The sequence below is a fragment of the Crocodylus siamensis genome, chromosome 6, assembly GCF_052110815.1.
Source record: "Crocodylus siamensis isolate JL-2025a chromosome 6, ASM5211081v1, whole genome shotgun sequence".
NCBI classification, from domain to species: Eukaryota; Metazoa; Chordata; order Crocodylia; family Crocodylidae; genus Crocodylus; species Crocodylus siamensis.
Genome location: NC_143400.1, coordinates 27,239,899 through 27,254,855, shown reverse-complemented (window position 1 = coordinate 27,254,855; position 14,957 = coordinate 27,239,899). Strand labels below are relative to the sequence as shown.

The 14,957-nt window shown below is 61.7% G+C and overlaps 2 protein-coding genes across 10 annotated transcripts; one reads left to right on the top strand and one right to left on the bottom strand.

Annotated features, from left to right (window-relative positions):
* Positions 1-121: 121 nt before the first annotated feature.
* Positions 122-9,282, top strand: SLC5A2 (solute carrier family 5 member 2). Of its 8 annotated transcripts, none has more exons than XM_090054654.1 (15): positions 211-464; positions 3,136-3,207; positions 3,456-3,560; positions 4,242-4,301; positions 4,546-4,650; positions 4,819-4,924; positions 5,090-5,170; positions 5,368-5,588; positions 6,190-6,325; positions 7,094-7,201; positions 7,572-7,652; positions 7,796-8,004; positions 8,234-8,455; positions 8,688-8,775; positions 8,981-9,282. In XM_090054654.1, exons 1-15 carry the CDS (start codon positions 366-368, stop codon positions 9,181-9,183), a joined length of 1,896 nt encoding a protein of 631 aa, XP_089910780.1. In that variant the 5' UTR covers positions 211-365; the 3' UTR covers positions 9,184-9,282. The 8 variants fall into 8 exon arrangements, with proteins under 8 accessions (XP_089910779.1, XP_089910780.1, XP_089910783.1 ...); XM_090054657.1 differs by having other exon boundaries at positions 213-464; positions 7,502-7,652; positions 8,981-9,118; XM_090054652.1 differs by having other exon boundaries at positions 221-464; positions 7,502-7,652; positions 7,836-8,004.
* A 956-nt stretch (positions 9,283-10,238) lies between these two features.
* On the bottom strand, positions 10,239-14,845 carry RUSF1 (RUS family member 1). 2 transcript variants are annotated; one of them, XM_090054706.1, is made up of 14 exons: positions 14,753-14,845; positions 14,436-14,581; positions 14,112-14,189; positions 13,892-14,006; positions 12,946-12,991; positions 12,793-12,825; positions 12,252-12,357; positions 11,996-12,097; positions 11,849-11,919; positions 11,164-11,348; positions 10,986-11,043; positions 10,829-10,899; positions 10,558-10,719; positions 10,239-10,400 (listed from the first exon to the last, which is right to left on the bottom strand). In XM_090054706.1, the coding sequence occupies exons 1-14, from the start codon at positions 14,772-14,774 to the stop codon at positions 10,309-10,311; spliced, it is 1,287 nt and encodes a 428-aa protein (XP_089910832.1). In that variant the 5' UTR covers positions 14,775-14,845; the 3' UTR covers positions 10,239-10,308. The 2 variants fall into 2 exon arrangements, with proteins under 2 accessions (XP_089910832.1, XP_089910833.1); XM_090054707.1 differs by lacking the exon at positions 12,793-12,825.
* Between the last annotated feature and the right edge of the window lie 112 nt (positions 14,846-14,957).

Here is a 14,957-nt window from a genome sequence, read left to right as displayed (position 1 = left end):
CTGCCCCCACCTCCTTCACCATGTTATTTAAATTGGTTCTGACCTCCTGCCTGTACATGTGGCCTCTTTTAATATATGCACGGCAGAATGTGAATATATTTGCATACATTAAAAAACAGCGTAAACAATGCGGCTGGGGCTCATTTATCAGTCCCTGAATCAATTAAGTAACACTTGGTCCTAGGCCCCAGGCCTCCTGGGTACTCTGTGGGCGGCTGGCAGCCTGGGTCCCATGCCATGCTCTCCCTTTGCCCCTCGGGTTAATAGCCAATCAGGGCTTTGGCCCATGACCAGTTGTTCATTAACCCACTCGCAAGCGGGTCCCTGGAGCTTGGTCCCAGCCCGCGGGCGAGAGAGGAGGCAACATGGAGCCGGGCACTGTGGCCCCCAGCCCTGTCCTCAGTCCCTACGACATGGGGGTCATCGCCACCTACTTCCTGCTCGTCGTCGGCGTGGGGCTCTGGGTAGGCTGTGCGCCCCTCCCCTGCCCCCACCCTGTACCCCCCATCCTGGCCAACACCCTAACCTATCCCCCCAAGCCAATGCCAACACCTGTAGCCAAGACCCCCACCCCATCTAGCCAACACCCCCCAGCATCCCAACCGAACACCCAATCCCCATCCAACCAGCACCCCCAACACCCCACCCTCATCCAACCATCTCCCCAAGCCAATGCCAACACCCGCACCCAGCCAAGACCCTCCACCCTCAACCCAACACCCCCAACAAGACTCCAACCAACACTCCATCCCTACTCCATTGACACCCCAACCCAATCCCTATCCCCATCCAACCAACACCCCAAGTCAATGCCAATACCCATACCGAAGACCTCCCACCCAATCTAACACTCCCTTCCCCATCCAACCAACACTCACACCCAAAACCCCCAGCCCATCTAACCAACATCTCCAACACCCATACCCAAGACCCACCCAATCTAACTAACACCCCCGACAACACCCACCCTCAACCAAGACCCCCCATGCTCAATCCAGCACCCCCAGCCCACCCCGCCAAAACCCCTAACCAACACTCCCCTCCCTTATGCAACCACCCTCCCAACTCCCAACCCAACACCCCAAAACATCCCCAACTTCAAGCCAAGGACACCCAGCACTGTCACTCCAACCTAACCAACACCTCAAGCCAACACCCCACCCAAACCCCAATGCCTCCATCCCTACCCATCCAGCACCCCTGACTTTGACTGAACACCCTCTTCTCTACTCCACCAACACCCCAACCCAATTTGCACTCCAGCCCTTCCCAACCAGCACCTCAACCCAACACAAACACCCCCCACCATCTACCTAGTCCCCCAACACCCTCAGCCCTACCCAACCAACTCCCCACCTTCAACCCAACACCCCTACCCTCGACCCAAATAGCACCCTGCCCACCACCCCCACCTTCAACCCAACATCTCAACTGACCCCCCCACGCCAACCACCCCTCCAATCTCAAACCAACAAAACCCGAACAAATGCCCCTACATGCACCTTCGCTATCACTCCATCCCCTACCCCAACCAACCCAACTCCAACCCACCTCTACCCTTATCCCAACCAAGACCCCAACCCCTGCCCCCACCCTCAGGAAGGGGGCAGGTGAGATGAGAGGTCTGTTAATCTATCCATCCATTTCCCCACACAACCTTTACCTATGGACAATCCTATCCATCTCCACAGGCCTCCTCCTCTTTTCCATCCATCTATCCCTCAAGCCCCACACACTTCCATCCATCCCCATCCCTATGTCCATCCACCCATCCATTTTTCAGTCCTCATCCACTGCATCTGGCCCCTTCCCTACCCCCCACCACCCACCCCCAGGAATCAGGGCTTCCCACCCCAATCCTAAAGAGCCCCTTTCTCTCCCACCCCAAATCCCGGGATGCTCAAACCCAGCACCCTGCCTCCCAACTCAGCCTCTGGCACTGTTGATCAACCTGGAACCCATGTAAGTAGTGCCCTTGATACACCTAGAACCCATGTTGATATCATTAACACAACCTCCAGGGTCATAAATGATGTCACCAGTATCCCTCAGGCCCCATCCACAGTGGCCTTGATGAACCTAGATCCCACCTCAATGCTGTACTTGACAGACCTAGAACCCATGGGAGTAGTGCCCTTGATACACCTAAAATCCAGGTTGATTATGTCATTAACAAAGCCTCCAGGGACATAAATGATGTAACCAATGTGCCCAGGACCACATCCATGGTGGTGTTGATGGATCTTGAAGCCACCTTAATGGTGGCCTTGATGTACCTAGACCTCAGTGTCCCCAATCCTTGTCCCCACCCTCTGCCCCCTCCTGCCCCACCCCCCTTCTCGTGATTCCTGTCCCTCCCTCCTCTTTGATCATGGGTTTAGTAAGGGCAGGGGCTTAATCATTACCCAGAAGGCCACAGTCCAACAGGGGCTTGTAATTGGTGTGTAAGACATGGCTCATTAGGGCCTCGGTCACAGGGAGTTAAAATGCAAGGGAGGCAGATCCTGGGAACCCAGGTGCCTGGGCTCCCAGCACCCCCGCTCCCACCCCTAGCCCCCACCCCCCTCTCAGAGAACCCAGGAGTCCTGGCTCCAGTTCTAGCCTCCCAGTATAATCCAGTCACCCACTATTCTAGCTCCATGTCCTCTCAGTATCTGGGACCCAGTGTCTCACCAATTCAAGCTGCACTTTCTCCTAGTATAGCCCAGTCTCTCCACAGTTCCACCCTCAAGTTCCCCCAGTATAACCCAGTCTGTCCCCAGTTCCAACCACATATCCACCCAGTATAACCCACCAGCTCCAAGTCTAGTATAGCCCAGTCTCACCAGTTCCAGCCATGCACCCTCCCAGTATAACCCACCAGCTCCAAGCTCACAACCTCCCAGTATAATCCAGTCTCTCCCCAGTTCCACTCTCATGTCTTCCCAGTATATCCCAGGCTCACCAGTTCCACCCTCACATCCTCCCAGTATAAGAAAGTCTCACTGGTTCCATCCTCACATCCTCCCAGTATCACCTGATCACCCACCGGCTCCTAAGCAACCCCCTAGTGGTGGGTTGCAGCCCCCGGGTGGGCATGGGGGCAGGTGCTGGGGGTCCTGGGGCTCACAGAGACCACCCCCCACCCCACCCCAGTCAATGTGTCGCACCAGCCGGGGCAGCGTTGGTGGTTACTTCCTGGCAGGCAGAAACATGGCCTGGGCACCGGTGAGTGTGGGCGTTGGGGTGCAGGGGGATGGAGGGGGTGGAAGCGGCATGGGGGTTGGATGGATGGAGGGATGGGTACAGCAGCCATGGGGGACAGACAAATGGATGCATGCCCAACCAGGGCCCCATGGCTGCGGGAGGAGGGTCCAGCCAGGCCTAGGGTGCTGCATCAGGGTGGCGTTGGGTGCAAGGCCAGGCTGGGGGGGGTCATCCCAGTACTCCCCAGTGACCCCCTGACCTCCCCGCAGGTGGGCGCATCACTCTTTGCCAGTAACATTGGCTCCGGGCACTTTGTGGGGCTGGCAGGCACGGCAGCCGCCAACGGGCTGGCCGTAGCTGGCTTTGAGTGGAACGTAAGCCACCGACCCCCTACCCTTAAGGCCCCAGTGTCCTCAGATCTGAGACCTGCCCTAAATCCCACCCTGGCCCTGCCTTGACCTCTAACCCTTCATCCCCTTGACCCTGCCCCCTGGATTCCCCCCAGGGTGAGCCCTGAACCTGGTGTGACCTCTGATCCCTGAGTGTCCTCACCCTTCCACATCCCCCACCCATTGGTTCCCCCCCGCTGTCAGCCCTGACCCTGCTGGGACCGCTGACCCCAGCCTGACCCCTCACCCCCCACTAGGACCCCTAACCTTTACCCCATTTTGACCTATGACCTCTTCCCCCCGACTCTTAACTCTGGAGTGTTTTCACCCTCCTTTCTCCTCATGCCTGGGTTCCCCCCCCCTGCAACCCTGCCTTGACCTCTGACTCCTCACCCTTACCCCCTGAGTAGCCTCGCTCCTCAGCCCCAAGTTGACCCCTGGTTCTATGCATCCTGACCCTTCAACCCTGACTTGACACCTGACCCCTCACCCCTAACCCCAGGCATCCCTCATGCCTGCCCTGACCCCCTCTTCACCTCCTTTGACCCCAGGGACCCCTTCACCCCCACCCTTGCCCTTCACCCTGCATCCAGTGACCCTCGCCTTACCCCAGGTCTCTGTACCCTATTCCTGTGTTGACCCCTGACCCCAGCCTCTGCCCCCCAGGCTCTCTTCGTGGTTCTCCTCCTGGGCTGGGTCTTTGTGCCCGTCTACCTCAGTGCAGAGGTGAGCATGGCCAGGCCCAGATGCCTGGGTTCTCTGGGGGGTGGGAGCAGGGATTTGGGAACCTGGGCTTTCTGGGGTGGGCGGGGGGGTGGGAGCAGGGGTTTGGGAGCCCGGACACCTGGGTTCTCTGGGGTGGGGGTGGGAGTAGGGGGCTTGGGAACCCAGATGCCTGGGTTCCTGGGGGGCAGAGGGGGGTGCTGAAGGGGGACCTGGGAACCCAGACACCTGGGTCCCACCCTGCCAGGTGATCACCATGCCCGAGTACCTGAAAAAGCGCTTCGGGGGACAGCGCATCAGACTCTACCTCTCCATCCTCTCCCTCTTCCTCTACATCTTCACCAAGATCTCGGTAGGCCCTGCCCAGGGTTACTGGGGCTTGGGGGGCACATCTCTATGGTCCTCCCACGTTGTAGGCGCCTATGGCCATGGGAAGGCTGATGTAAGGGGGAGAAATGGCGGGCTGCGATGCCCCTCCCCACCCCCGACCCTAGTCCCTGCTCCCCGGTGTTCCCTCTAGGTCGACATGTACTCGGGTGCCATCTTCATTCAGCAGGCCCTGGGGTGGGACATCTACCTGTCTGTCATTGCCCTCCTCATCATCACCACCATCTACACCATTACAGGTACCACACTGAGGCTGGGGGTAGGCCTTAGGGGGGCAGGTTAGGGGGGCTGGGGAAGGGGATTTAGAATCCCTTGAGCTGGGTGGGAGGTTGGGGGGCATTGGAGGCCACTAGGGGACATGGTCACTGTTGATCCCACCCCCACTTCTGTGGCCCCTCCCCCAGGGGGTTTGGCAGCCCTGATGTACACGGATGTGGTGCAGACCTTGGTCATCGTCACTGGTGCCTTTGTCCTCATGGGCTTCGGTGAGGAGCGGGGGCAGATCTATGGGGGCTGGCAGGGCAAGTAAGAGGGTTTCTGCACCAGCAGGGCTGCTGGGGGCAGATATGGGGGTCTTCTGCTCCAGGGGGGAGCAAATCTGCCCCCCTGGTGGGCCTCACTAGCTAAGGTGGGGGGAGCAAATAATGACCCTCCCTCTTCATTTTGCCCCCATGCCCCACAGCCTTCTGGGAGGTGGGGGGCTACGCAGGGCTGGTGGCCGGCTATATGGAGGCTGTGGCCCGGCACCCCGACCCAGCCACCCACAATGTGTCGGCCGCCTGTTACCTCCCACGGCCAGACGCCTTCCACCTGCTGCGCGATCCTGTAAATGGGGACCTGCCCTGGCCTGGGGTCCTGGTGGGGCTCACCATCACCTCAGGCTGGTACTGGTGCACTGACCAGGTAGGGTGTTCCACTGCACCACAGCCCACCCCAGAACAGGTCGCATCAGGGCATGGATGACCCTGGGGTGGGATGGATAGGGGTTGCCCACATTCACAGGGTCCCAGTGCAGACGTATTAGCCCTAATAGGGTCTTTAGGCAGCACTACACTCAGCCGTTCCACCCCAGAGCAGGTTGCATCACGGCACCAATGGCCCCAGAAGGTGGGGGATGGGGGGTTGCCCCCATCTAAGGAGTCCCAAAACAGATGCATCACCCCTAACAGGGTCTTCAGCCAGTGTTACACTTGCCTAATGTACCCCAGAGCTGGTCACACCATGGCATCAATGACCCCAGGGGGTGGAGGACAGGGGTTGCCCCCATTCAGGCAATCCCGGGGAGGCTTTAGGCAGCATTATACTCAGTTGTTCCACCGCAGAGCATGTTGCATCATGGCATCAATGAAGCCAGGGGCTGGGAGATAGGTGTTAGTCCCATTCAGGGACTCCAGCGGGATGTTTAGGCCAGGCCGTTCCACCCCAGAGCTGGTCACAGGGTGTAGGCCAGGTGCCCCCAGATGCCAGCTGGGGGGGGTGGTCCCAAACACCTGGATGCCCACAGGTGATCGTGCAGCGGTGCCTGGCTGGGCGGTCGCTGGCGCACGTCAAGGGTGGCTGCATCCTCTGCGGGTACCTCAAGATCCTGCCCATGTTCCTCATGGTGCTGCCCGGCATGATCAGCCGTGTGCTCTACCCAGGTAGCCCCGCCCCCTGAGCCGGGCCACGCCCCCCTCTGCCCATCCAGGGACTAGGCCCACCCAGGGACACTCACCCAGGGTTGCCTGCCCAGGCCTGGCCCCACCCACTCTCTCACTAGCCACGCCTCCTTTGCTATAACCCTCCTTCCATTCATCAAAACCATGCCCACTCCATGGTCCACCTCCTTATGGTTAGGCCTCTCTCCTGGCTCCTCCCACTCCAGGTAGCCAACCTTCCACTTCTCCTAGCCACACCCACTCCTAGCTCTGCCCAGCCTAAAAAGAAACCACACCCATTGCTAGCTCCACCCACACACGTCCCTCTCCTGGTCCCCTCAACCTCCATAGCCACAGCCAGTCCTGGCTCCTCCCCTTTCCCATAGCGGTGCCCGCAACCAGGTCGTCCCACTCCCCACAGCCCCACGTACACCCCATAGCCATGCCCCTTACTGGCTTCCACCCACAGCCCCAGCCACTTGTAGCCACACCAACTCCTAACTCCACCCCTACCTTGCAGCCACACCTGCCCCTAGGCCCCTCCCCAAAGCCATGCCCACTCCCAGCTCCACCTCTTCCTTGTAATCACGCCCACACCCTAGCTCCTCCTACTCTCCATAACCATGAAGTCCTGACCAAGACCCTCCTCCATAGCCACACCCTCTCTGGCCCCACCCACTCCCCCATACGCCCTCCTGAGTTCCTCCCCATGCCCCACCCCTCTCCTCCCCAAGCCCCACCCTCTGAGCAGTCCCCGCCCCCTCCCCGCAGATGAGGTGGCCTGCGCGGTGCCTGAGGCCTGCATAGCCGCATGTGGGAACCCAATTGGCTGCTCCAACATTGCCTACCCCAAGCTGGTCGTCAGTCTCTTGCCCGCTGGTAGGGAGCAGGGCTTAACATGGGTGGGCAGGGCCAGAGTCAGGAGAGGCGCTGTTAGCGAAGGGGCATGGTTTGTGGTGGGGTTACAGGGTGGGAGGTGGCTTAAAGAGGTGGGGTCCTAGGGTATGAGTGGGGTCTGATTGGGGGCGGGGCTCGTGGTAGGTGTGGTTATCCCCTTCCCTCCTGAGGGCTGGGCCTGGGTTCCCCCATTACCCCCTGCCCTGCCCCAGGTATGGGAGTGGCTGATTCAGTGGGATGGGTGGGGCCTGGGGCTGCCCCTTAATCCCTTACCTGCCGCAGGCCTGCGGGGGCTGATGCTGGCGGCGATGCTGGCAGCGCTGATGAGCTCGCTGGCCTCCATCTTCAACAGCAGCAGCACCCTCTTCACCATGGACGTGTACCGGCGCCTGCGGCCACATGCCGGCCCCCGCGAGCTGCTCCTCATCGGCCGGTGCGGCCCATGGGCTGGAGATCTGGGACCCCGGTGTCCGGGCAGGCTGGCATCTGGGACCCAGTACCAAGGGCCCCAGGCGGTGGTGGGATGGAGAAGCCAGGTGTTGGGGGTGGGCTGAGGCCGGGAACCCATGCATCTAGGAGTCCTGGCAGCCAGGGGACCCAGGCATCTGGCCCGCAGGGCATGGGTGCTGGTGATGGTGGTGGTGAGTGTGGCATGGCTACCGGTGGTGCAGGCGGCACGGGGGGGACAGCTCTTCGACTACATCCAAGCTGTGGGCAGCTTCCTGGCCCCCCCCGTGGCTGCTGTCTTTGCGCTCGCTGTTTTCGTGCCCCGTGTCACCGAGGCTGTAAGTGCGGGACCCAGGTGTCTGGGAAGGGGGTGGTGAGGACCCAGGTCTCTGGGAGGGGCAGGGAGAGAGATCCAGGTGACTGGGGAGGCATTTGGGTGGGGGGGGACCCAGGCATCCAGGGGTGGGGGTGTCCCTGGGGCTGGCTGTCCCCCCGGCCTAGGTGCGCACATGGGGATCCTCCCTGGGGAAGCCAGGCATCTGGCTGACCCCCTCTCCCTCCTCACAGGGTGCTTTCTGGGGGCTGCTGGGGGGGCTGGCGCTGGGGCTGGCACGGCTGGTGGCAGAGCTGGCACTGGGGGGTGCAGGGGGCTGTGGGGGGGCCCCGGGGCGCTGTCCCCTCGCGCTCTGTGGCCTGCACTACCTCTACTTCGCCATCCTCCTCTTCCTCGCTACTGCCGGTCTTGCCCTGGGCCTCTCGCTGTGCGGCCCCGCCACGCCCCGCCACCAGGTAAGGGGACCCAGGGTCTGGGAAGAGGCAATGGGGGACCCAGGAGTCTGGGAGGGGGCAATGGGGGACAGAGGTCTGGGGCTGGGGGCAATGGGGGACACAAGAGGTCTGGATGGGGGCAATGGGGGACCCAAGAGTCTGGGGCTTGGGGAAATGGGGGACCCAGTGGTCTGAGAGGGGGTAATGGGGGACCCGGGAGTCCAAGGCTGGAAGAGGTCTGGGCCCCCCACAGCTGCAGGGCCTGGTGTTTGGGCTCCGAGACTGGCACCGCAACCCCGAGGCTGAGGAAGGACCAGAGCCCCCTGCCCCCGCCCTACACGGTATGGGGGGACCCAGGCATCTGGGTGGAAAAAGGGGCATGTGTTATCCAGTGATACTGGGCTGTACTGGGCATACTGGTGCCCGGCTGCAGTTGGCATGGGGGTGGGATAGGGGGGTGAATCCCCTGGGACTGGGGGCCTGGGTCTCACTGGTTATAGTGGGCCTACTGGTCACACTGGGGAATACTGGTCTCTATTGGTGCAGGCCCTGTGCCCACTCCCTCCGGCCCCCCCAGCTGCTGGGCCCGCCTGTGCGGAGAGCAAAGCGCTGGGGACCTTCCAACCTTGGCTTCGCCTTCCTTGGACAAGCCCTGCCCCCTGGAGGACCCCAAGCAGCACCGCTTAGTGGACACCCATGCACTGGTGATGATGGGAGTCGCCTGCTTCCTCTGGGGGTACTTCGCCTGACTGCCCCCAGGCCCCAGATGTTTGGGGCCTCCCACCAACCCCCAGATTCCTGGGATTGCCCCACACCCTCCTGAGATGAAATAAACCAACTGGGAGCCACTGGTATGGGCTGGTGTGTGTGGGAAGCAGGGCAAGGGAGGGGCATTGGGGGCAGGAAGAACCCAGGCATCCGGGGAGGTGGGGGGGGCAGGAAGAGGGGGGAAGGGAGCGGGGAACCCAGGAGTCCAGGTGGGGTTGGGCATGGTTATACTGGTGCCTGGGTAAAACAGGGACTGGTTATACTGGTGCCTGGGTCAGGCAGGCATTCATTATACAGATGCCCAGATAGGGACAGCACTGGTTATACTGGAGCTTGGGTACAGCAGACAGTGATGTCTGGGTACAGCTTGAACTAGTTATATTGGTGCCCAGTCAGGACAAACACTGGTTATTTTGGTGCCTGGGTGGAGCAGACACTGCTTAAACTGGTGCCGAGGTACAACAGGCACTGGTTATACTGGGGCCTGGGCACAGCTTGAACTGGTTATACTGGTGCCTAGTTAGGACAGACACTGGTTATACTGGTGCCAAGATACAGCAGGGACTGGTTATACTGGTGCCTTGACTTGAACTGGGCATAGTGGTGCCCAATTAGGACAGGCACTGGTTATACCTGTATCTAGATCAGGCAGGCACTGGGTATACTGGTCCCAGTGCTGGGATAGAACAGTAGAACAGAGGCCGGTTCAACGGGTGGTGGGGTAGGGGGAGAACCCAGGCATCCAGGAGAGAGAAAGGAGGACCTAGGCATCTGAGTGGGATATGGGTCATACTGGTCATACTGGGTTAAACTGGTTATCACTGGTTATACTGGTCATATTGGGTTATCCTGGTACCAGGGTGCGGCTGGCTCTGGGGTGGAACAGAGACTGGTTCTACTGGAATGGGGGACAGAGGCATCAGGGTGGGACACTGAGACCACAATATACTGGGTCATACTGGTCCCCAGCTGCAACTGACTCTGGGGAACGCAGGACCCAGGCGTCACGGGGGACGAGGAATGAAGGACCCAGGAGTGGGCAGAGAATGAGACTTTATAAACAGGCTGGAGAAAGAGGTGGTCCCGGTGAGGTCAGGGGTTGGAGGTCAAAGGTCCTTCTCTGGAGGGGCCCAGTCCAGCCGCCAGTCCTCAGCCCCCAGCAAGGGACGCTGTGTGGCCCAGCCAGCTGCCTCCAGTGCTGGTGGGGGCAACATGGGACCATTACACTCCAGAATTGGCTGCAACCTCCCCCCATTCATTCTATGTGGCCATGACACCACAGAGCTGGGTGCATCCCCCTGTTCTCTGGGGTGTAACAGCCACGTAGCTGGGTGCATGCCAGGGCCAAGTCTCACCTGCAAGGAAACGCGGGTAGAAGCTGTGCAGGACGTGGGCAGCCTCCGGGCGGGGGGTGCCGGGCACAGGGAGCTGCTGCGCCTCCAGGAGCAGTGCGTGAGTGCAGGCACGGAGCTCCACCCCTGGCCCCGCCCCCCAACGCAGCCCCACTGCCACCGTGCCTGTATGGGAGGGGGGATAAAAAGGGGGATCAGGGGTGCCCAGGCACCTGGGTCCCATCTGCTCCCTGACACCTGGGTCCCACCCCCTGCTGCCTGGGTCCCGTCTCACCGGTGCGGGGGTTGAAGGCGATGAGGTAATCAGGGCCGCCGGCCCGTTGGGCATCCAAGAACTCAGCCTCACTGCGGGGGAGGGACAGGGTGAGCAGGGGGGACCTGGGCATGGGGGCAGAGGAACCCAGGCATCCAGGTCTGGGTGGGGGGCTCACCTGGAGGCCAGCAGGTGCAGGGGGGCACCCAGGGTCACCCGCAGATGATGCCCAAATCCTGTGAGTCGGGGGGGAGGCAGAGATGGGATTAGGGGAGTTAGGTGCCACCTCCCCCGGACATATGGGTTCCTAATTCCCACCCCCCCACACCCCACCCCACCAGACACCTGGGGCCCACCTGGTAGGAGGGGCTCACAGGCATTGGCATAGGTGGGGCTGGGGGCATGGCCGTGGTGCAGGAAGTGATGCAGGGCCAGGCGGAGGCGGGGCCGGTTGAGGGTCTCCATGACAACAGCACGCACAGCACGGTAGTTAGCATAGAGGTGCAGCGCTGTTAGCGCCCCCCACAGGGTATAGGTCAGCCTGAGAGAGGGGCCCAGGTTTAGGCCCTGCCCCTCTGGCCCTTCCCACAATCCCCCCTGCCTGCCTCCACCATTCCCACAATCCTGACCCTCCCACCCCCCCCTTATGGGTCATGGCCCCTTCCCATGATCCCTTGCTCCTCCCACTTCCCTTCCCTCAGCCCCTTCCCACAATCCCCTGCCAGCTTCCACCCTTCCCACAATCCCTTGCTAGCTTCCAACCTTCCCATGATCCCTTGCCCCTCCCACCCCACCCCTTCCCACAGTCCCTTACAGCTCCTAGCCCCTTTACACAATCCCCGCCCTGCAAGCCTCCACCCTTCCCATAATTCCTTGCTCCTCCTACCCCATTCCACAATTCCTTGTGGCTTCCAGCCCCTTCCCACAATCCCCTGCCAGCCAACACCCTTTCCATGACTCCTTGGCCCTCCCACTTCACTTCCAACAATCCCTTGCATGTCCCTCTCCCTTCCCACAACACCCTGCGCCCAGAGCACTCACAGCAGCCGTCCGGTGACGAGGGGCACGAGGACGAGGCTCACGAGCAGCCCGGCCAGGTTCACCAGGGTCTCCTGTACGGTCAGGGGTCAAGGGGGGTCTGTCCCCGCCCCTGTCCCCACCCCACCCCCTCCCAGGCCCTGCCCCTACCTGGCTACCATCCTTGGCAGAGACGTCGGCCATGTTGTCGCGCCGCGCCTGATGCTGTGTCAGCGCCGCCCGTGTGGCCCCACCTGCCACACCTACGATGCACTGGGGCAGGCGGGGTGGGAAGGGAGGTAGTATGAGCTCTGCCCCCTCCTTCTTCCCTGTCCCTGCCCTCACACCAAACCCCACCCCAACCCCTCCCTGACTCCAGCTCCCACCCAGGAAGTCCCACCACCCTGAGCCCAGGCCCCACCCCTACCTTAAAGAGGCCGCTGGCACAGAGAATGAGAGTGAAGCATGCTGGGAAGGCCGGGGCCACAATTTCCATGAAGATGGCGACGTCGTTGAGGATGTCGGCAAACAGCCTATGGCGGGGGGGAGGGGGTGGAGCCAGGGGGTCAGAGGTCAAGGGTGGGGTCCCAGGAAGTTGGAGGGGGGGTGTCATGGTATGGACACAATCAAAGGACTGTTTGCCAACAGTCAAAGGTCAGATCAGGGAGGCGGGGGGGGCAGAGGGCAAAGGTTACTCAAGCAAAGCAAGGGTCATGAGCTGCTTAAAAGCAAGGACAAAGGGCAAAGGTCATACAACACAAGGGCCAGAAGGGAGGAGACGGGGTGAAAAATCATGTGGCTAGTCAGGGGGCAAAGATCATACAATGGGGGGTGGTTCCAAGGGACCAGGACAGGGTCAAGTCGCTGAGCAAGGTGAGAGGGCAAAGGTTACACAATGGGGATGTCCAAGGCACCAAGGCAGAATCAATGGTCACATGATCAGAGGTCAGGGGTTGGGACCAGTTTACCTCCACTGCTTGGCCTCACAGTCCAGCTGGCTCCTGGGTGGGGAGGGGTGAAATATGAGAGATGGGGCTCAGCCCCCTGCCCCTCCCCCACCCCTGGGAGCCCAGGAGAGTGTGGGGGGACCCCAAAATTGGGGAGTAGTGGGGGGGGCTCACCCCTTCATCCAAGCGAAGACAATGCGGCCCAGCATGCCCGTCCCATCTGCCTGGCACAGGGCAGGGGTCAGGGGGTCAGCCCAGGGGGAGAGAAAGGAGTCAGGACCAGCGGTGGTCACAACTGGGACCAGTACAGCAAGTGACTGGGGCCTACATGAGGGAGCAACCCAGCCCAGCCCAGCCCAGCAACTGGGACCAGTAATGCTAGGAAACTGGGATGTATGTGGCCAAGGAACCGGGACCATCGTGGTGAGGGAACTGGGATTAGTGAGGTTGGGGAACTGGGACAACAATGGGTGGGAAACTGGGACCAAAACTGCAGGTGACTGGGACCTACACGATGGAGCAATCCAGCCCAGTCCAGCAGAGCAACTGGGACCAGTAAGGCTGGGAACCTGGGACCAGTATGGCCAAGAAGCTAGGGCCAGTCTGACTATAGACCTGGGACTCATGGCTGGGGAAACTGAGGCCAGTACAGTTATGCAACTGCAACCAGTGTGGCTTGGGAACTGGGACCATTTTGACTACACAACTGGGACCCATACGAGAGAACTGGGATCGGTATAGCATGAAACTGGAACCTCCACGATAAAGTATTTGAGTTCAGTATAGCCAGGGAGCTGGGACCAGTATAGCTGGGAAACTGGGAGTTTGATTAATAGGGAACTGGGACCAGTATGGTGGGGAAACTAGGACCAGTATGCCCAAGGAACTGGGCCACCAACGTGGCCAGGGAAGCTGGGGCCAGTATGGCCAGGGAACTGAGAGCCCTGTGACTACGGACTGGGACCAGCACGGCTGGGAAACTGGGAGCAGTATAACTAGGGGACTGAGAGCTCCATTAACAGGGAGCTGGGACCAGTACGGTAGGGAAACCAGGAGCTCTCTGACTAGGAAACTAAGACCAATCTGGCCAGGGAACTGGGAGCACTGGGGAGGCTCTGACCTTTGAGGATCCAGGTGGTGGTTGCTGCGGCGACGGAGGCATCCCGGTCCCCAACGCCAACCCCGCGCAGCACGGCCTGCGTAGCCAGCGCCCCCGTCACACTGCTCGCCAGTGCCTGGGGGGGGCCGGCATCTCAGTCCGGTCTGCCCCGCTCCAGACACCCGGGACTGCTGCCCTGATGGCCAGGGCCCCGGGACCCCCACCCTGGGCCCGCACTGACCTGCAGGGTGTCCCAGCACTGGTAGGGCAGGTAGTCGGGGCTGACGCTGCCAGGGAAGCCCTGGGGCAGGAACATAGACTGGGAGACACAGGGGTGGGGGGAGATGAGAGAAGGGGGTGAGGCCTCAGGCCCCTCCCACCTGCCCCAAGCCCCACCCCCTCGAGCAGAAGCCCCCCAGCACCACTGACTTAACCTCCCCACACGTCTAAGCCCCGCCCCTGTCCCTTAGCCCGCCCCCTGACGCAACCCCGCCTCCCCAGCTCAGCCTAGCACCCTCCACTGAAGCCCCGCCCACCCTAAGTCCCTCCCGCCCCGCCCCCTCACCGTGAGCAGGTCCCGCAAGCTGCCGCCTCGCCCGGTGCCCACGTGGCCCTCCCGCGCCCGCAGCCGCCCATCGGGGCCGGGCAGGAAGGAGCGCGGGGGCCGCGCGGCGCGGTGCTCCGTCACCAGGGCCCGGCGCAGCGCGGGGCCTGCGGGCACACGGCCGCGTCACCCCTCCGCGGACGCCGGGGGGTGCGCGTGCAAGACCCGGATGCACACGTGGCACTGGCGGGATCCTGGGACCTGCCGCCCCTCCCGCCTGGGTAGGGACCCCAGACCCCCCTACCCGGGGCCGCAGGCCCCCGGCCACCAGCGCCCACCTGGCTCAGCTGCAGCAGCCATGGTACCGAGGCTAGGGGGTAAACGGGGGCTGCAAGGGGCTCTGGGAAATTGAATCCTCCCGCCCCCTGGTGCAGGGCATTGTGGGGGATGTAGGCCCTGCAGGTCTCCCGCCCCCCCATGGGTCCATAGAGACCGCGGGAGTACCCCAAAGTGTTCTCCCCTCGAGACCCTGGGAGTCCTCCC

Bases quoted from the DNA above. Each gene is read 5' to 3' on its own strand.
- RUSF1 (XM_090054706.1), bottom strand. From the start codon at position 14,774: ATGGCTGCTGCAGCTGAGCCAG. The intron at 11,349-11,848 runs GTGAGTGCTCTG...CCCCTCTCTCAG, and splicing joins CTCGTCACCGGACGGCTGCT to GCTGACCTATACCCTGTGGG. The intron at 11,044-11,163 runs GTGGGCCCCAGG...CCCGACTCACAG, and splicing joins CTGTGAGCCCCTCCTACCAG to GATTTGGGCATCATCTGCGG.
- SLC5A2 (XM_090054652.1), top strand. From the start codon at position 366: ATGGAGCCGGGCACTGTGGCCCCCAGCCCTGTCCTCAGTCCCTACGAC. The intron at 465-3,135 runs GTAGGCTGTGCG...ACCCCACCCCAG, and splicing joins TCGTCGGCGTGGGGCTCTGG to TCAATGTGTCGCACCAGCCG. The intron at 4,925-5,089 runs GTACCACACTGA...CCCCTCCCCCAG, and splicing joins CACCATCTACACCATTACAG to GGGGTTTGGCAGCCCTGATG.